The sequence below is a fragment of the Mytilus californianus genome, unplaced genomic scaffold (assembly GCF_021869535.1).
Source record: "Mytilus californianus isolate M0D057914Y unplaced genomic scaffold, xbMytCali1.0.p SCAF_3, whole genome shotgun sequence".
Lineage (NCBI taxonomy): Eukaryota > Metazoa > Mollusca > Bivalvia > Mytilida > Mytilidae > Mytilus > Mytilus californianus.
In genome coordinates, this window is record NW_026262679.1 from 52438102 (window position 1) to 52460605 (window position 22504).

The window sequence follows — 22504 nt, forward strand, 5'->3', positions numbered from 1 at the left end:
AATTCATGATGTAATGATGTAAATCCATACAAAAGAATTCACTTAAAAACTACCAGAATACATACAAATGTAATATATGACTTTAAACTCCTTTTTTTAAATCAATTGGTATAGCTCGTGATTAACCAAAGTGTTTGTACCATAGATCTACATCTTTTACTCTAGAAGTCTGGTGGAAGGATAAGGCAAAATGAAGTTATAAAGAGTAATATTAAACAAATAAAAAAAGAACAATGCAGATATAGTTTTCATACCATTATAACAACTCGATTTTAAAGATTTTGAAGCTCAATATTTTCATTAAAAGAATTTTAAGAATTTGACAAGTTATACATTGGCAACAAAGTCTGAAAAGCTGGGACATTTTCCTATTTTCATTAAAGAGTGTTCAGGGATTTTCCCCTTCCATCAAATGGGGCTTCGCTTGTGATTGGACATTTTAACTGTTTGGTACAATATGTTTTTTAATTTGACGTTTTAAACACCCATAAAAATCTGAATTGCCTAAATTTATAACCTTAGAACATTATAATCCTCCTTTTAGATTTTGTTTAAATGTTCCTTTGCTTTTTGTGTGTTTTTTGCTGTGCATGTACTGATTTTGTGTCATGGATGCACACCCCATATCATATGTTTTTTTCTATTATGAGACTAACGCCGGTTTTTAATGGAGTTCATGATATTAAAAAATTTTTGGACCATTATTCATCGTTTCGCTTTGTTGTTACCATATGAATTTCCATCTTAATTTTGTAAAATAGTCATTGCATGGGTCACCAGATTCGAATGTTGTTTAATTATTACTCATAGCGTAGTTATTTGGTGTACAATAGCCCAGAATGTAGAAACAAGCATATGTTATGTTCGTTGTATACCGTTTTGAATGGAATAAAAGGAAATGTTTCTTGTGACAAGATATATTTTCTAGAGATAAATCTTTGAAGTAGTTATTAAGAACAGATTTCATGTATCGTAATGATAATTCAAAAACGGCTTTTCGCCGTGCCTTATAAACACATATTCTATAAGTGTAAGCCGTGCCTTATAAACACATATTCTATTAGTGTAAGCCGTGCCTTATAAACACATATTCTATAAGTGTAAGCCGTGCCTTATAAACACATATTCTATAAGTGTAAGCCGTGCCTTATAAACACATATTCTATTAGTGTAAGCCGTGCCTTATAAACACATATTCTATAAGTGTAAGCCGTGTCTTATAAACACATATTCTATTAGTGTAAGCCGTGCCTTATAAACACATATTCTATTAGTGTAAGCCGTGCCTTATAAACACATATTCTATAAGTGTAAGCCGTGTCTTATAAACACATATTCTATTAGTGTAAGCCGTGCCTTATAAACACATATTCTATTAGTGTAAGCCGTGCCTTATAAACACATATTCTATTAGTGTAAGCCGTGCCTTATCAACACATATTCTATTAGTGTAAGCCGTGCCTTATAAACACATATTCTATTAGTGTAAGCCGTGCCTTATAAACACATATTCTATAAGTGTAAGCCGTGTCTTATAAACACATATTCTATTAGTGTAAGCCGTGCCTTATAAACACATATTCTATTAGTGTAAGCCGTGTCTTATAAACACATATTCTATTAGTGTAAGCCGTGCCTTATAAACACATATTCTATTAGTGTAAGCCGTGTCTTATAAACACATATTCTATTAGTGTAAGCCGTGCCTTATAAACACATATTCTATTAGTGTAAGCCGTGCCTTATAAACACATATTCTATTAGTGTAAGCCGTGTCTTATAAACACATATTCTATTAGTGTAAGCCGTGCCTTATAAACACATATTCTATTAGTGTAAGCATTATTGTTTGATTCGTTTATTATTCCAATAAATCGTTGTTGTTCGTTTTGTTCTGGTAAATTACATAGGCTTTCATATTTCATTTTGATTATTTTGAAATAGTCATGCTATATATTTACTTTTCAATGCTTATTGTGACTTAATATAGTATCAGTTGAATAAAAACAAAATGATAATTCATAAGAATTTACAAATCCATATTATTCAATAAATCTAACAAACACAGACATTCTCCTAGACAGGAAGCATGTTAATGTCGTAAAAGTTCTCGGTGCAAATACGATTATATTTTCCAGGAAGTCCTATCGCTGGTGTCCAAGTACTAAATGTACTTTCTATATTTAAAAAAAACAAGATACATTGAAATGATATTCATGTATGAAAGAGAGGCGAGCGATACCAAAGGGATATTAAAACTCATTAGGCGAAAACAACTGACAATGGCATGGATACAACCAAAAAACACATCATAGAAAATTAAAGACTTAGCAACACGAACCCCACCAGACAACCGGGGTTAATATTAGGTGCTCCGGAAGGGTAATCAGATCCAGATCCATATGTAAAAATGTTATTACTTATATACAATTAGGACCTTTAAAGTATTTTTCATAGTTGTCTGATATTGAACTATATGGAAAGCTCTGCAAATACAACCTCCATGAATATTTTCTGACTGAAACTAAGTATGCATTAAAAATATTTTGGGTATACTACAATACGACAGCAACTCAACAGTAATACTTCTAATCTAAGAGGTCAACTGACAGTTTTCATTTTGAATTGGTAAGTGTCTATCCATTGATATACTATTATTTTCCGAGTCTAAAACAGGTTGATAATAAATTCAACACTATATCGAAGATCTACAAAGACCTTCAATTCAATAAAAGGCTTAAAAAATTAACATATAACAACAAAATTGTTGCATGTTAGTATTTCAGGATTGACAATAAATAGCACATTAACACAAATATCATTAAATATAAACAGCTGCTAGGGGCCATTGCAGTAAGGTGTGGGTTTTCGCTTAGTGTTGTAAACTTTACTGTTACTTTATTTAAGTTGAAGAACAATAACAACAGCGTTGTTTCTGGTTTTTTTTTTAAATCGGGTTATCCTGACACCTTTTAAAAAAAATTTAAAGGAGCTGTTATAGTTATTTTACATCATATATTTAGCTACTGTCAATAGAATTAAAGACATAAATACACCGTTAAACTACATATAATAATACTAAGCATACGATTCATGGTCTTAGAACATGGAGCTTTGTATAATGATTCTTTCATAGCGATATATTATGCAAAACTGATATTAATGCAGACCACTCTAAATAGGCAATATTTGGTTTTATATTATCATACTGATCAATAACTACAATAGGTGTATGTGTCCTTAGTGCTACAGGAACTATTCATCATTCTGATGAACAAACACAGAATCTTTTGAACTTAATTAGAATTTTATTCACTCAACAAATGGTGTTTCATTTCGTTTCTTAATCAAGTGGAACTCCACGTTTTTCTACGAAATAGGGTGTTTTCCAACACATTAGACAGAAGATTTAATGTAGAAAAAAAACAATCATGACAAACAATGAAATGTTATAAAATAGTGCATGGAAAATTCATTACCGGACAGTTGATATTTATTTGTTTGTCTTTAATGAACATTGATTTTTTGAAATCTTAATGAATTGCAAAACATATGAAAACAAAATGTACATACTTTCTTAATAATGTTTTTTTCTTATCGTAACAATCGTTTACAAAAAAAAATATCAAATTAACATCAGCACATTTAAAATGAAATATTAAACACAAATATGTAAATCGAGCGTTGATATCACGCATTCGTTAGAAAAGTCCATACGTTTGTCAATGAATCGTACATTTTAAGAGACCCTGTTGGCATCATTGATTAATACAATAAGATTAATATTACTAAAAAGGTAACAAATAGCATGTAAAAAATAATGAATAAAAACAAACAATTTTTACCTGAAAAGAAGATAAGATAGCTTATTACATTGAGAAATGTGAATGAGACAGCATTCAAACCACATAATTATCAAAACGATATATTAAGGCAACAGTAGTATACCCGTGTTCAAAAGTCATAATTCGATTGAGAGGAAACAAATTCGGGTTACAAACTAAAACCGAGGGAAACACATCAACTATAAGAGGAAAACAAAAGAACAACAGGAACGCTGAATGGCAACAGAATCAAACGCCAACATACATAGAAACGAACTATTTAATAACAACTGCCATATTCCTGACTTGGTACAGGACATTTTAAGAAGGAATGGTGGGTTGAACCTGGTTTAATGGCTAGCCAAACCTCCCGCGTTATGACAATGTTAAAAAATATCGCTAAAATGACAACACTACGTGACAGAAATATAGCACAAACACATAATAAAATAGTCGACACAACCTGCAAACCGCAGAACAACAACGAACATATTCCATCAACGACAGACACCACAGGAAAAAAATATTTAAATGATTTTGATAATGTGCATGAATTCATGAATATATGGATGTAAATCCATTCAAAAGACTTCACTTAAAAACTACCAGAATACATACATATGTAATATATGACTTTAAACTCCTTTTTTTAAATCAATTGGTAAAGCTCGTGATTAACCAAAGTGTTTGTACCATAGATCTAAATCTTTTACTCTAGAAGTCTGGTGTAAGGATAAGGCAAAATGAAGTGATAAAGAGTAATGTTAAACAAATAAAAAAGAACAATGCAGATATAGTTTTCATACCATTATAACAACTCGATTTTAAAGATTTTGAAGCTCAATCTTTTCATTAAAAGAATTTTAAGAATTTGACAAGTTATACATTGGCAATAAAGTCTGAAAAGTTGGGACATTTTCTTAGTTTCATTAAAGAGTGTTAAGGGATTTGTCCCCTTCCATCAAATGGGTCTTCGCTTGTGATTGGACATTTTTACTGTTTGGTCCAATATGTTTTTTAATTAGACGTTTTAAACAACCATAAAAATCTGAATTGCCTATATTTATAACCTTGAACATTATAATCCTCCTATAGATTTTGTTTTAACGTTATAATAAAAATAGATAAAACGGAAACAAAATTACATGATCTCTTTGCTAATAACTAATCAAATATACCAGGCTAATAATTGTGCAGGACAGACGCGCAGTCAGTCTACAAAAGACTCATTAGTGACGCTCGAATTAAAAAAGGTTAAAAAACCAAATAAAGTATGAAGTTAAAGATGTTCGTTCCTCTTGTTTTTGGATTTTTGCAAGATTTTTCGGAATCCTCTGGTTTTATCCATGTAATGCCATTAAAAATTTTGCCCCCTAATCCCTACTTTTCTTTTCATAATTTTATTACATATATATATTTAGTTTAAAAAGCCATATTTAAAAATCTTATAAAATCCTTGTTATTTTTTCATAGTTTTTGAAAGGAAAAAGGTGACAATGTTATATGTATGAAAAATCTAGAAAAAATCATTTCCCACCAAATTTTCAATGGCTTATATCTCGAAAACAAGCACACGGACCCTTCATTTTTTTTCATTTTTTTTCAGCATTTTTAGTTTCTTTATTTATATACTATCAATTTATATCAGTCTTTTAAAAAGCGTGTTATTTTGAAAAAGAGTAGCGAACATCCTTTTAAAAAGAGCTTTTAGGTCCAAAATAAAATCCGTACAGTATTGTCAAATACAGTTACGGTTATCTATTCCAGGGATAGACAAATGATACATCTTCATGGAATAAGATTAAATATCTTTATATCTGGTTTAATTATTTTCCTTCATTGATAAAGAAAATCTTTAAATGATTCAAACCTGCATATCAGTCTTTTTTATATAACTACGTATAGTGATTTTGTGTCATAAATTGATTCACACTATCCTTTTTTATTCTATTTAAAAAAAAATCCAAAATAACAAAATCTCAAAGTGATCATGTAAAAGCTATAACAAGTCGTTTTTATCTATTATTGTGTCGTTTCCATGAACAGGCAAAAACAATAATTGGATTTTATATCATTTTAACATATTTCACAAAACAAGAGTGAAATAAGAGCATATATGATATTAAACATCAATCAGGATAATGGATACTTAATTGTTCAAAAATAGCTTGAAGTATTATTGATGAACGAATGGATTTTTTCTAAAAAAAGAAATCTTCTAAAAGGGATGCGCTTAAATAGAATGCACTTTGTTAGTAAATGGACACATTTCAACGTAATACTATGATTTCTCTATTGTGCATATAATTACATCATTTTTATTTTATCGACCTTTGAAATAAATAAGACCAGGATGAACAGTTGCGTATACATTTAACAATTGTCGTTAACCTCAACAAACATTTTGATACAATTGGCAATCAGAATCAGGTAAAGGTCAATGGCTTCCTGTCAAGAATGTGTGACTTAGAAAGGTGGACAAAAAGTAATGTTGATCCGTTTTGGACGATAACTTAAACATTGAATGAACGCATTTATACAACTGAAAATAATTAAATACCACGAACAAAATTTTGCATTACTTTGTATTCGTACGTTGCCAGATTTCGGAAAAGAAAATGAAAATCCTAAAACCTGAAAATCATTTTTGCTTATTTTATGTCAATCATGACAATAACATGAAATATAGTCTGATTCGTTTTTAAAAACATTATTCATGCTTTTTGTATACTTTTACAAAATTCAAACTGAAAATTCGAAAAAAGTCCAGTATTTTACTTTATGAAAAAAGAAATTCTCTCTTTAAAGAAATACAACGTGACTTTTCAACTATTGCATTCGTTTATTCGGCCAGCTGAAGCCCGACTCAGGGTGGGGGTTTTCTCGCTGTGTTAAAGACCCATTAATGGCCTTCGGCTGTTTTCTGCTCTTCGGTCGGGTTGTTGTCACTTTGACACATTCCTCATTTCCATTCTCAATTTTATTTAGTATTATACATTTGGCCATGTAGTTTCTCAAGTATTCAATTATTTATACATTCTTGGATTTCAAATTTTGGAGTTTAAGCGATCCTTGAAAGCGCTTCAAACTCATCGAATTTATAATTGTTGTATATTCATTTTCAAGCAGTACTGCTAGCCCTCCAGGGTGACATCAGTGCGGTACGTAGTCAGTGCCTCTACACCGACATGATTCATAACAAACCTTTCTGAATTTTTTCGGGGGTAATTTATAAATGATATACAGTTCCGACTCCCTCAAGCAAAATCGATCTTGGCTGATTCGGCTATTCTTTTTATGTACTTTTTGGGCATATAGTTCCTCAAGTATTGGTTTCCGAACGCGCCAAATTTAATTTTTGTTTAAACATATTTTTATTTGACAACATGACACATAAAGTATGATTGCATTATTATCTAATATTTTATTTTTGCATTTGTTTTTAATGGTATAGTTGTTTCAAAAGCATAAGTTATGATATAAAGCTATATGGACCTTTTGACAGTGAAGCAGGGGGCAGTTGACCACACCTCCAAAACTTTGGATGCTATAACTGCAACATTGCTTGTAAAAAAAGTTTTAAAAAGGCGTGACTTATTTCTCAAGTCATCTTCCCAACCCCTATCATACTCAACTGTTATATCCGCCGCTTGCGAATATAATAGAGGACATATTGATATATGAAAAAAGTTTTTATACTACAGTTACCTCTATAATTATGAACTTAGTAGAATTAAAAGCAACAGAAATTAACAGAAAGGAAAAAGACATAATCAGCATAACGGCATCGATCAAAATATTGTTAAAACCGCTAAAGCTTACTCTGACAAGTGTCATCGATCAAAATATTGTAAAAATATATTGAAAGCCTCTTCTGTCAATAACAAAAACGTACTACAGGTTAATACTACCATTGCTGATATCTGAAGTTTGATCTCCGATAGTGGTTAAATCTGTCTATTCTCAACAACGATTGAAGTCACTAAATATTCCGGAATTTATTCAAGGCTTTTGTTATGTTAATTTCATTGCCTGTGGTTTTTATTCGCCAAAATACCTTTCATCATTTGTGTAAAACTATAATTTAGGGGAATTAGTATCTTTGATCACAAAGATATAAAAAATACAAGTCAAATCGGATGTGAAAAAGACATGAGTTAAAAAAAGAAGATAATACATTCTAGGTTGTATCAATAAATTTTAAAAAGGAGATGTGGTATGATTGCCAATGCGACAACTATCCACCAAAGACCAAAGGAGATGAGGTATGATTGGCAATGAGACAGCTATCCACCAAAGACCAAAGGAGATGTGGTATGATTGGCAATGCGATAACTATCCACCAAAGACCAAAGGAGATGAGGTATGATTGGCAATGAGACAGCTATCCACCAAAGACCAAAGGAGATGTGGTATGATTGCCAATGCGATAACTATCCACCAAAGACCAAAGGAGGTGAGGTATGATTGGCAATGCGACAGCTATCCACCAAAGACCAAAGGAGATGCTGTATGATTTGCAATGAGACAGCTATCCACCAAAGACCACATGGAAAGGATGTGTTGGGAATTGATATAAGCCAGGTGTTACCAGATGTGCTTCCGAAGAATATTGATGCTTGCCTTCTTTATTTATCATCATATCGGTCAGTAACAAGATATTCAGATCCGTGGGAATTCGTGTACTCATTTGTGATTTGTTACGAAAAATTCGGAATAAGACTAAAACCGGAAAAATTGAATCGCTCGCCATGTTTCTGAAGGCGTTTCAGGACCACAGTCATGTATTAACCAAAATCGAGTCTTTTATGAAGGTAGCTAATTAATTAATATTTTCAATCATGTTAATACGGTATTTGTAACTTATGATATCGTTTTCCCTGTGCATGACATGTGTTTCCAGAATAACCTTCGTCTGATTCCTAATGCAAAACATTTATATAACGTTTGAAAACATAAAAACCAAAAACTTTTTGAATACAGGAGTTTTAAACTTTAATATTGAAAAGTTCTGTCATTTAGAGAGTACAATATGTATCTAGAATATTCAGCATCACTTAAACAAATCAGATACAGTTTCCATCAAAACATGCAAATTGGCCGCGGAAAGCATCAGTACAATAATTCATTTGGTTCATTCTCTCTGGTCATTTTGTCTACCACGTCATCAACTTTTATACACATGTAGATGGTTCATGTTAAATGTTTTTGTGCGATAATAATAGATGAAAGAACATTAAGGCAGCAATAGGTAATCAAACATCGAAGTCAATCAAACAATGCCATAACCAAAAGAGAAATAAAAATAAGAAAAACAATTGATAAAATGTTAATATGGTCTTATGAAAAAACATTTTTTTTTCAACACATTTCTTTTCCGCTGCAAACATTAGATGCAATAGTAAAATTATGCGTTTCTTTCGTGTGGTATATATCTCAATTATTTACTAACATGTTGTTTAATAGAAACAAATGTGTTAAGAGTATATTTTTGACACAATTCACAAGCTCTTTTCTTCCTTGTAATTCTGGGGGAAAGAGTTATTTTAGAATGCTTATGGTACTTACCAAAAACGTATGCTGAATGGTCAAAATACTGTTCAACGGCATCAAAGTGTTTCGCTACGGTTCGTTTATTCTTTCCAGTTCCTGATGAGTATCTTTCTACCCAGTGAACACTGGCGTAACCATGGAAACGAAGCCGTATTCCTGCAATTAAAGGTACAAGGAGATTGTTAATCAGTCCAATAACAGAAAGACATTTTACAGATTTGTAATACAAGAAATATAAATGAAAAGAAGATGTGGGGCACACGCCAATGAGACAGTAACCCAACGACGAAAATAAAAACACTAAAAAGATTTCTAGAGGACAACTCGCACTCTATAACAGTAGACATACGTGTACACATTATGTCTAGTTCGAAATTGTCCCTAGTCTATAAAGTGCATAAACCAAACAAAACAATCAAACATCTGCCATCAACAGATTTTCCGATAGACGACTTCCCAAATTCAATTTTATGAATGAACTGTCCCGGTTGACCTGGGGTCATTTTGGGAAAACGCGTCATAGGACATTGTGACGTGAAGATATTTGCTTTGTGACGTCAAATTTTTCCGGGAAAATGCATTAATTGGAAGATCGTATATTAAGAACAAACAATTAAGATATGACATAGAATAAGATATTTAGGACTTGGCACATGCCCATGCATTTGTGGTGGATTTAATTTTTGTCTTTTTTAGATTTCAAGCTTCCCTTTTTTATATTAATTCCGATTAGTGGACTAACAAGACGTACACAAATGAACGCCAATAGAAATCAATGCAGAAAAAGCACTTTACACTAATATAACGGAATACTAGATTACAATGCCTATCTTAACTGTGAGTGCACGTATGTTATCAGGTTTTAAATAAAAAAAATCCATTCACAAAGACAAAACGTTATAGTGCTATCTCACGCAATCGTATATCAATGTTATGTTTGAAACACCATACTAAATTATTGAAATTAGGTGTTGATGATATTCAACTTTTTGTACTTTTTTTATTTTTATATCTGGTTTTTGAAAAAAAAAAGAATTACTTAATAAGGAACCACACAGATTGAAAAAAATATGAAGAAAAAAAAGGTATTGTTGTTAATCATTAATTGATTACGTCGTTTGAAAAAAGGCAGATTATACAAAAAGGGCGTAGAAAATAGAAGAAAAAAAAAACATCGACCAAAAAGGAAAACGATGAAAAGACATACAATAGTCTACTACAATGATATGCAGACAACTAGACCGGGCTGATCTCCGGAAGTTCCGGAAGTGTCAGCAGATCCTGCTCTACTACTGGTATCTGTAGTGTTTATGTGGCAAATGGAATGTATCTGATACACCTGCGATCATCCCTGGTTTTTACGAGGTTCGTGTTGCTCAGTCTTTTGTTTTATATGTTGTGTTTTAGGACGTGTTTGTTTTTTCGTCGTTTTTCCTTTATTGCAAGACATTTTCAGAACGTATTACTAGTAACTTTGAATCTTTCCTTGGTATACTCCTTCTCTTTTTTTCTCTCAAGATACAAGTCAAGAGATGAGTCAGACTTATCGGTATCTGTGGTATCAATTATTCCAAGTTCAATGGAAAAGATGAGTTCAACTTAGTCGGATAAACTTTGAATTGATAAGGGAGAGGATATCATTTATACAGCGGAACGTTATGTTAAGGGATCTTTTCATTTTTCCTGAGAAGAACATGATTTATTCCAGGGATGTTATTCTAAAAATGAAAAAATACATCTTAGATCTCTACTTTAATTTTAACCTCCGCTATATAAATTAGGTTCTTTGTTTTAATGATAATATTTTTTTTTAAATTATATTATGTAATCTACAAAATGATCTTATCTAATTTGGAATCACTCTACTGAAACAGCAAAGTCTGCTTCATACACGGAATTGTAACTATTAATAGCTACAAAGGATGTTTGATAAAAAAAAATACATGTTCGCCTCTCAAGATCTTGTGTCCAACTAATCTTTAGTTATCTGTATAATGTTTTTATGGACTGGTATCTGTCTCTATAGTGTTTTTATGGACTGGTATCTGTCTGTATAGTGTTTTTATGGGCTGGTATCTGTCTGTATAGTGTTTTTATGGACTGGTATCTGTCTGTATAGTGTTTTATGGACTGGTATCTGTCTGTATAGTGTTTTTATGGACTGATATCTGTCTGTATAGTGTTTTTATGGACTGGTATCTGTCTGTATAGTGTTTTATGGACTGGTATCTGTCTGTATAGTGTTTTTATGGACTGGTATCTCTCTGTATAGTGTTTTATGGACTGGTATCTGTCTGTATAGTGTTTTTATGAACTGGTATCTGTCTTTTTGTCGTTTTCCTTTAGGTAATGGTTTATGTCAGTAGTTATTGGACTTACATTTTCGACTACCCCTTGATCTCTTCTCCCTCTTTTTGCCACTGTTGAAATTACAAAATGGCTGATCGTTCAGGCAGATATATTTATCAATACCTTAAATGCCTTACATATTTAATTACTAATTTTGACCAAAACCACATTTTACTGATTACCGGCTTCAAACACTGAACATTACGACATAAATGCGATGAAGAATAAATTTATTCTACCGAATCACTAAATATCAACCCCTGTTTTTGTGGGATTTTTTTTTATAGTTCTGTACATTTTTACTGTTGATTTTGGTTTGATTTGACTAGTTTGTCCTGTGATATTAATTTTTTTTACCCTATCCCTTCTAGTTGGTTTCATATTTACAACACATTTGTCACATGTGAAGCATGATCTGCTTACCCTTCCGGAGCACCTGAGACCTCCACGGTTTTTGGTGGGGTTTGTGTTTCTTAGTCTTTAGTTTTCTATGTTGTGTTTGGTGTACTATTGTTTGTCTTTTGGTATTTTCTTTTTTTTGCCATGGTGTTGTCATTTTTTTTTTGACTTATGAGTTTTAATGTCCATTTTCTATCTTTCGCTTCTCTTTTACAAAATATAAATACACTTAAAATATAAGCGCTTTTCTAGATTTACTTCATTAGGAACGTCCAAACCCAAAAAATTGAAAGCAAATGATATTATATGAATACGTCAGGGGCTATATAACCAACAGAGCCCGTTAAAGAATTAAATAATGTCAGTAATGTCTACTCTGCTAAAGAAAATTCCAACCTTAGGCATGGACCATTTGACTTTCTGGGGGAGGGGGGGGGGGGGGGCTTTGTTTTTTTTGTCAAGCCAGATTTTTTTTTCATCATGCAAACCGAGCAAGAATATTTTTTTTCATTTTTTTTTCATCATGCTAACCGAGCAAGAATATTTTTTTTCAGTCAATCCAAAGCAAGAATATTTTCATCAAATACATCATACATGTCATACTTGCTGAAGATGAAGCCAGAATGTTTTTTTTTAGCAACTGAATAGGCCAGATTATTTTTTTTCACTTACTAATATTTGATGATAATAACTACTAATTAAGTATTTTAAGTATACAGCGGACGACAAGTTGGGTAATTTATTCTATTTCCTTATTTGCCTTTTGAGTGTAAAAAAGTAAACAGTTGGCCAATTGATATTCATTTTTTTCATATTTACAAATGAATTGCAAAAAAGTAAACATTATCAAAGCTATTCATATTGTTTATACATAAAGCTTAATAACAAAATTAGCTGTTCCCTGTTTGACAATCATGTGGTTTTTAATTGGTTATTTGTATAACGAATAGGTTATGGTTTTCTGTATGACGCCTAACGTTTTCCCTGATTAATAAATCCTTCTTTTCAAATAAAAAAAGATTGAAAAATTTCATTGACAGGACATCCCTGTTAGATTATAGTTTACTGAACAAACAAGAAAAGTGTTCAGTAAATAACAATCGATTTATAGTTGTACATTCTGTCATCTCGATATATACAACACTCCAAGGGTCGACTAGGGTATAGAGATATGTTTATCTCTGGATTTCTCACGTCGGGAAGTTAAGGTCAAGTTACAGTAAACGGGCTATGTCAAGGACTTTCTTAAAATTTTGCATACACCTTTGGCTCGTTGAACTGTATCTGAAAATCGAAAAAATAATGCCTTTATCTCTCTTTTTTCCCCTGAAATATTACTGATTAAATTCTTTCAAAATAGGTGCCCATTTGTATAGAAAGCACATGAAATCGGCCAAAAACGTTCTTAAATTTGTCCTTAAATCATCAAATTTTCAATTTTTACTACATAGATTTTTCTTAAAAAACTACATGTTGTTGGTACAAAAGTTTCCGTTTTAATGATGTAAAATAATGATAAGTTCACCGACTTCGTTTTTACTGTAAACATCAATCAAAGTGGTGTACTAGATGAAAAAATACCAAAAAAAAAAACGTCGAAATAATCGTAACGTCATCGCGTTGTAGACCGTAAAACGTCGAATTTTGACCTTCTTTACTTCCTGCAAGGTAACGGATTGGTTAATACACAAAAAACGAAGTCGGTGACCATATGATTATTTTATTAAAACGGAAATTTATGTGTCAACAACATATAATTTTTAAGAAAAATCTATATACTAGTTACTGTAGTAAAAATTGAAAATTTGCTGATTTTAAGGTAAATTTATGAACGTTTTTCGTCGATTTCATGTGCTTCCTTTAAAAATGTTCACCTATTTTGAAAGAATTCAATCAGTAATATTTCAGAAAATAAAAGAGATAAGGTATTATTTTTTCGATTTTCATATATAATGCAACGAGCCCAAGTTACAAGCAAAATTTTACCATAATCTGTGACAAAGCCAATCTACTGTTTACTTGACCTTAAACCCATGCTAAAGTACGGCTTCCGGTAAGAATTGAACGTTAAATTCGATGTCACGTGTAGGAAGAATGCTACGCTCTGTGAACGTTAAGAAAGCCGTCCCAGTGGACAGTAGGTGGCCTGTTCCACGTCAAAAAGTTCTTCCCCCTTTCAACATACATTCAATTTCAAGTGGCAATTTCCCTTCATCCCGGTCGATCTATCTAGCAGAATATAACTATCGTATTTACTGTTAATTTGTCCTTAATAATAATAATAATTATAATAATATCTTTATTTAGAGAGAGTAACTCATTTGGATTATACCAATTTTCAATAAGGCTCTCTTAGTACAATAATAATTACATTAAAAATAAACAATACATATTCAATAATAATGATAAATAAAGATGTAATACAATTTAAATACAATAAACAATTATTATATATGGCATTACAGTACAAATATCATGGAAATGTTAAAAGTACATAGATTTGTAGTTATGTTTAAATTCTAATACTGTGTTTGATTTTTTAATTGAATTAGGAAGAGCATTCCATACTTTTGGTCCATTGTACGAGAAACTAGACTTATACAACTCTGTATTTGGTTTTGGAATTATAAAATTATCTGAGGACGAAAATCTCGTATTGTATTTTTGGTTTGCAGAAGCTGATAAAATAAGACTGGACATATATTCTGGAGCTAAGCCATGTTTTGCCTTATACATTAGTAATGATTTATGATAATGTATTCTTTGTGTAATCGGCACAATGTTACATTCGTGAAATAATTCGCTTGAAGGTTTGGTGTAATCATGTTCGTCTAAAATTATTCTTGCTGCCCTCTTTGCAGTTTTAGTAAACTATCTAATAGAAAGTTATTACAGTTTCCCCATATTGAACAACAATAATTTAAGTGAGGTAAAACGTAAGCGTTATAGAACATGTGTCTGGCTTTGTGATTTAAATATTTCTTTATCCTTTTTAGTAAAGCTAAAAGGGATAAAGAAATATTATCCTGAATATGCATGAAATATGTGCCACTGGAGGTACACAAGCAATAATCAATCAATTATGCAATCAATCTCGATACACAAAATATTCCATAAACTTTTTCGTATGAAAAACTAGGTTGATTTTCCCAGAGTAAGGAGGAATTCTCTTTTTATTTGCTAAATTTGAGAAAAGTGTCATGTTTTTTTTTTTTTTGTATTTGATAGTAAGAAGTATTTTCCAATTAAAGCATGTTAAATGATCAAACTGCCTTTTGTTTAAAAGGCAATAGATATACTAGATTTAAGCGGAGACGGATATGGAAGCTACTGTGGCTCTTTCCTGCGCAGATATTATACCATAAAGTGAAACTCTTTTAAAGACCAGGTATATTATAATCTTTGAGATTCACACAATTTTGATTTACTGACATGTGTATGTATCATACCTATATGTATTTACGCATGACCTGATTTTAGGTTCTCAAATTTTTATCATTTTGTCGGACAGAACTCAGTTTGTTTTAGCATGTTAAAACCTCACATTATTTTAACTTTAACCAATTCAACGCTGTAATTAGATCTTTGAATATTGTTTTTATTGGTATAAATATTGATTTTGTTATCAGTAAACTAAAATTATACTAATAGTTTTGTTATACACATATGCACTTTAACGGTACTACAATCTGTCGATCCTTTATTTTGGCATTGCACATGGTCATGTTTTTTCTCTGATTGTTAATGACGTCTATACACTGGATGTTGGGTGTACTGATTGATATTTTATAGTCTTAGATACATGATTTTTTTATTAGTTGTTATTGGCTTTGAACTAGCTGTCAATACCTGCGAGTAGAACCCTCAGATCAGTACTTAGTGTCCTTTTTGTTATTAGGGATGAGAGATGGATAAATACCCTGCCACGTCCGGTCTGTGTTTATGTATGATGTTTTTCTACTTTGTATCGATCTGATGAGTTCAGCCTTATTCAACTGTTTTTGTCTGTTTTTATGTTGTGCTGTTACACCACTGTCACAAACATGTTTAACCCCGCCATATTCTTTATGTGCCTGTCCTAAGTCAGGAGCCTGTAGTTCAGTGGTTGTCGTTGGTTCATGTCTGTCATATTTGTCTTTCGTTAATTGTTTTGTTATAAATTAGGCTGTTAGTTTTCTCAAATGAATTGTTTCATATTTTTCATATCGGGGCCTTTTATAGCCGACCATACGGTATGGGTTTTTCTCATTGTTTAAGGCCGGCCGGTTACCTAGAATTGCTTACATCCACTTTATTTGAACTTTGGTGGATAGTTGTCTTATTACCAATCATACCTCATCTCCTTATTTTTATAATAATTTGTTTCAGAAGGGAAAAAAAATATTTTGTTTCCAAATTTGATTTCCACGATCGAAGATTTATATATCAAGACCAAATTCCATAAATTGAGAACACCAGCATTCAAGAATTTTTTTGTTTTGATTTACTCGTTATAAAAATAAAGTGAGGGATATGATTGCCAATGAGACTATCCATTCAAGACCAAAAGACAAATATGCGAACAATAATAGATCAGGGTACCTCCCTCAACAATGATCAAAACCAATACCTTATAGCACGCTATCCAAGGTTGGTAGTCTATTTTTGATTAATTTATACACCCTACCAGTAAGTACGTTTTCGAGATATGAATTAGGGCAAATATTTTCTGAATTAATTTTACTATAAATAACTTTTATTCCATGACAGCGTTGACAAGGCCAACCGAGAACAAAGCCTTCACCAAGAGCTTTTTCATTCAGATTTACTTGATATTCTTTATCTAAGTCATTTTGTAATCATGTCAGTAGTGCGTTTTCTAGATATGACTTCTGACGTTTATCTTTTTTTTTTAATTTTTTCTCTTGTTAGAAATGTCTTTTTTATATAAATGAATGTTGAAAAGAGAGTACAAAAAAGTCAAGACTTAATGGATATTGATTTGTATGAATTATGAAGGACACAAAAACCTGAAGATTTAAAAATAGACACTTTTTATGGTGATAATCTTTTCAGTGTTTTCCTTTTTTCATTGTTATTATTATCAGCAGCATTATAATAACTTAAAGTATTATTATACTTATTCGGATTCAGATCTTATAAAAGGATCCCTCCTTTTATAAGGAGAGGAATAAACCACCCAATTTTTGTCAAACTTTTAATGAGTGTATGAACGAAAATCAAGGTGATTAACATGACTTTTCTGTGTCCGCCATTTTTATCGCTGTCATCATTTAGTGTATGCTTGTGGGTATGTAGATGTTTTAATGTTTATGCTATGAGAACAACAATATTAATTTCATTATAAAGTTTTTCCTTTTTTCATATATAATTATTAAACGAATTCTCTGTTATGTGTTGATAAGAGAGTACAAAAAGACTTTATTGGATATTGATGTACATCTATTATGAAGGATACAGAAACGTAATGATTCAAATTTAAAAAAAAATATAATGATAAACTTCTCAGTTGTTTCATTTATTACTATTATGATTATTATATCGGTTCGGATCCAGATTTTTTCAAGGGGGTTCTACCTATAAAGGTTAGCGAGTGAAACAGGCCAATGTTCATTAAATTTCTAATGATTTTAAGAACGAAACTCCATAGAAAAGGAGGAAACCAGTGCGAAATTGTTATCATTTTAATCAACTGGTGTTTGCTTTTGAGTGTGTGGGTAGTTGTTTAAATGTTCATGCTATCAGAGTAAACATTATCGGAATTTCAATATCAACTTTTCCCTCTCTCTCTCTCTATTATTATTTATTAAATTAATGATTAAGATCCATTTTGTTACATTTGGTGATCCGTTTATTTGGCAATCGCCATGGCAGTCTGCAGTGTTTAAGAACATCCGTTGTTCGACCTGCTAGTCAAATGCGTTTTGTTGAAATATACTTTTTCACTTTTTTGGTCTTTTGGAAAATGTTGTTTGTGCTGTATTTAGACCCCTCTACCAAGAAATGTGTTTTGCATGCACATGTATACAAATTGCGGTTTTTATCCAACGCCATCATATGTTTGAACGTTGTTTTCAATTTAGACTTGTGTATTAAATTAATTATATATTACACTTTTATTCAATATACCTACAAACGTAGCCACATTGTGATTCATGCATCGTTAGGGGAATTTCTCTCATCCGTGCAATAATCTGGTCATTTACAGTTGCTACAATTTTCCAGGAAATCATATTTTAAAATTAGCCGCATACTTGACAATGTTATAGCATCAGTATTATGTTAAAAGCAGCTTGCAATCGATATTCAATATTTCATATTGATTGTCAATGGGGATATTTACAAGACTATTACCTCTGAAAATAATGAAATTGATTAGAATTGAAAACAAGGAAATATCAAATTTTGTTTCAAAATTCATAATTTGCATTTTAATGAAATATTACATTATGTGCAATCACTTTTTAAAAAGCAAATTATTCAAATTATGTCTAAATGTTATTTCATTTGTACTTTATTATGAATTATTTAGTAGTTTTGAACTCGACTGATAAAAAATAATTATTTATTTCATAATATTTTAACATTTTAACATTTTCAATTTAAACTTGGCGAATCAAATTTTTGTTATCAATTATATAAATCTATACAATAAATATTTTTTAATTTATTAATGGCAACTTGTTTTTTTACAAAGGAAATGTCGTTTCAATTCACGACAAAATTCATTGTCTGGCTTCAAAAATGAAGCATAAGCTCGAATCGCCCTACATGTTCAAGACTCGATACCGCTTGTAATTACTGATACTTTAATACTGTAATAGATGTCGACGTTATTACTGTACAATGATGAAAAATCGGTCAAATTCAATATATTACGGATTTGACTGGGCAAAGAAATCTAACTAATACTGATACATTTGCCAAACAATCGCATTCTTACATTTCGAAATAGTACACACATTTGCCTGATGCAAATATCTAATTCAGTTTATGCTGAATTGATAAAGTTAAAACCGAAACTGGTTTGGTATACTCTTCTTCTCCCGAGTGCATCTTCAAATCAGCAGTCAATACTTCGGTACTGAAATAATTTATAACTGACTTTTCCTAAATTCTCCGAGAAATAACGAAATTATCAAGAAACTAAATTCAACCTCCTTCACGCACAATTGACCTTAGAAAATTAATTTGCTTATTATTAGGTCCCTTTTAGTGATAAAGCTCTTCGTGTGATTTGGTCTGCAACCTTAGTTTTCATATGTTTGTGTTTGAGTGTTCCGGATGAGGGTTAATTCAGAAAAGCGATTCGGAAGAACGAAATTAATGTAGTGCTATTTTCATTTTGTAACAATCCTTGTTGCTAAATTTTCAATTTTTCTTTTTCTCGCAATAACTTAGTCCACTGAATTGGTACATTGTAAAAGTACGTATTGATGAGAACCTCATGAGAGTCTATTACCTTCAGAAACAACCTTTATATCTAGTAGTGGCAAACGGAGGTTGGGCAAATAAATATTTTCAAAAAAAATTGTCAATCAAGGCCACTTGTTTTACTAGCAAAATAAGGTTCAAATATTCATATTTTACTGGGTTGGCAGTTTGTATAGGTCTTACCTTTTGCCTCACCTATTTTTTTCTCTTCATCAATACTCATTACATGGCTTTTTGATGTCAAATGTGTTTGACCTGGTCCGAAACTGCGACTCGGAGTAATATTACCGACGACAAAAAGGTTTGACCAAACAATTTTATTAGTCCGACCCAGGATTTATCAAATCCTCTTACGATTACTTTGAAAAAACAAAGCAAAACTACTGCTCAAGGCATGGTTATCGCACATTTACAACCCAAATAATCGATTACCAGAATCCATTTATATCTATTTGTAATATTTCAGCTGCTCGATTCATTATGGTTTTTGAGCGCGTTCGCCGCGCTCGCCATAAATAAACGTATGAACCGATTTCCGTGCACACATTTTAGGACTGTCCTTCATCAGGTATGATCGAGAAAAAAACACAAAGGAGTCAAGAATTGAAACGTTTTTGATTACCAAAAACCATATAGGCATTAGTAGAACAATCGTGTCAACTTTGTCAGATGCAAATTGTATCTTTTTAACTTGTTATTACCGAAGATTTGAAGATTTATAGGGTGGTACCATCTGCAATTAAGAGTAGTGTAAATTCAGAAATTATTCTGTGCATTTATTATTGCGACTTTTGAAGACTGCATAAAAATGTGAGATTAATAATTGCGATTTCATGAAAAATCTTCATGCAGATATATGCATCAGATATCAGAATGCAAGTTCTAATTATTGCTTTTTTCACCCAGACGCATTATTAGCAGTAATAAAAAACTCACAGTAATTTCAGAATTTACAGTAAACTATGAGGATAAGTAATTTAAAAGCTGATGACTTTTTTTTAAAACAGCGACAATATTTATGCAGTAACTGTATCCTGCTCTTTTGGCACATTTGCCTTTTCTAAAGTCATATTAACCTTGACTATTGCATTTTTAGCACCAACAGAAATAACTTATTGCCGCTTTAAAATTTCGAATATCTATCTCCCATATATTGGAGCGTTTAGATGAAACGGTAAAACAGTTTCAGAACAAAAAGAAGACCACAGTGCCATAAAGGATTATGAAGTATGATACAATATTAACAAGTCAGGTTAGCGTTATAAAAAACTGTACAACAGTACGTTTCAACTATATAGCAATATAATTTCATATAATAATGTATTTTAACATCTCAAGAGGTTAGTTTTCCGTAAATTATGTATACATAATTAGTTAGTAAAGTAGTTTTAATCATCTATAATTACTGTCGGACAAATTTCGGTTAATGTTTAGTTTCATTTTATTTCAACGTTCTACTGCACTACTGCTGAACCAGATGTATTCACGCATATCAGTGTTTATTATTATTATTATTATTATCATTATTAGAATGTTATGGTATCTATAGAATTTACTTATGTCTTGCTGTTACATGCATCTATATTTCATTTATATGTTGTTTTAATATTATTATTGTCTGTATTTGGATCACGCCTCTCTTGTGCTCTTTCCAATAAATATTGAATTGAATTGAATTGAATTGAATTGAATTACAATTATTATCGTTATTATTATTATTATTATTATAATTGTTATTATTATTATTATTATTATTATTATTATTATTATTATTATTATTATTATTATTATTATCCCTAATAAATGCATTTAAGTCTTAAACTGTCACATTTTTCTTAAGGTTATCTGAAAGGTCTTAACCTTAAACTATTACCATTATTATTACTATCATTATCATAATTATACTAACGAGAAGTTGTCATTTACAGACACAACTCAATCCTTGTTGTGTATTATACTTTGTTACTTTTCTAATCATGATAATGATTTTTAATAGTGCACCTTTAAAAATGGTCCCTTTTTAATTATCCTTACCTTTAATTTTTAAGGTGCCGTTTAAATCGATTACTACAGTTCCTTTAAGAGTTTCTCCCGCATAACACACAATTTTGGAATTGTCAAATTCAATTTCAAGTTTGTTTAACTTTCCCATTTTGCAAAAACCTCTCTACGATTTCTTCTCCATCAATTATTCCAACTCTCACTATTTTTATTAATCCATCACTAATATAACTCAATTATAATCAATATTTCAACACTAACTTCCGTTACTGAAATTTAAATTGCTTTATTGTGTCAACTTGTTGTACACACTGCCTCTTCTCTCAATACACAGATAAAATTTTCATTTAAAATTAGTAAATTTATAGAAAATCAATTAACTGACATATACTTATGCCATCTTGATAATTTATTCATTCTATATGAAGACTGATTACACGGTTTTAATAGCTATATTGTCAGTGGTCGTGTCTGTATTAGAACAACACATCCAATAAAAGACTAATCTCTCCATTAACGTATCTTAAAGGTAAAAATGTCATTAGAATGGATGTTACCTTGATGATATTTTATCGTGATTCCAAACAAGCAAAAAGATACCATAGAAAAGAAAAGACATCAAGCATAGTTCAGATGTAGAATTGTTGTAAGTTTTGTTTCATATATTTAAAGGAGCATTAGCTATGAAATTCATGTTCCCGATGTGACTCAAATTCACATATATTATTTATAACATACTAAAAAGTATATTCAAATTATAAAAAGTCTAAAATAAGCAATTTACGGTGCATGAACTCCATAATATGTATCAGCATTTCGTGTAGTCTAGACGCCATCCATTTAACCATCTAAGTGACCTCCGAAGACTGTCGACGGTCATATACCCCGATATAAACATAAATATAGATATAAGTAGATAGCGAACACGTGCAATTGGATTTTTC

At 31.1% G+C, this 22504-nt stretch overlaps 1 protein-coding gene across 1 annotated transcript in view; it reads right to left on the reverse strand.

Annotated features, from left to right (window-relative positions):
• LOC127734850 (arrestin domain-containing protein 3-like) overlaps positions 1-21862 on the reverse strand; it is a 67615-nt gene extending 45753 nt beyond the window's left edge. Inside the window, exons 1-2 of the mRNA XM_052244889.1 lie at positions 21594-21862; positions 9393-9533 (exon numbers count right to left, since the gene is read on the reverse strand). Coding sequence (XP_052100849.1) covers positions 9393-9533; positions 21594-21711 — 259 coding nt within the window. The 5' untranslated portion in view covers positions 21712-21862. The remainder of the gene's footprint in view (positions 1-9392; positions 9534-21593) is intronic.
• Between the last annotated feature and the right edge of the window lie 642 nt (positions 21863-22504).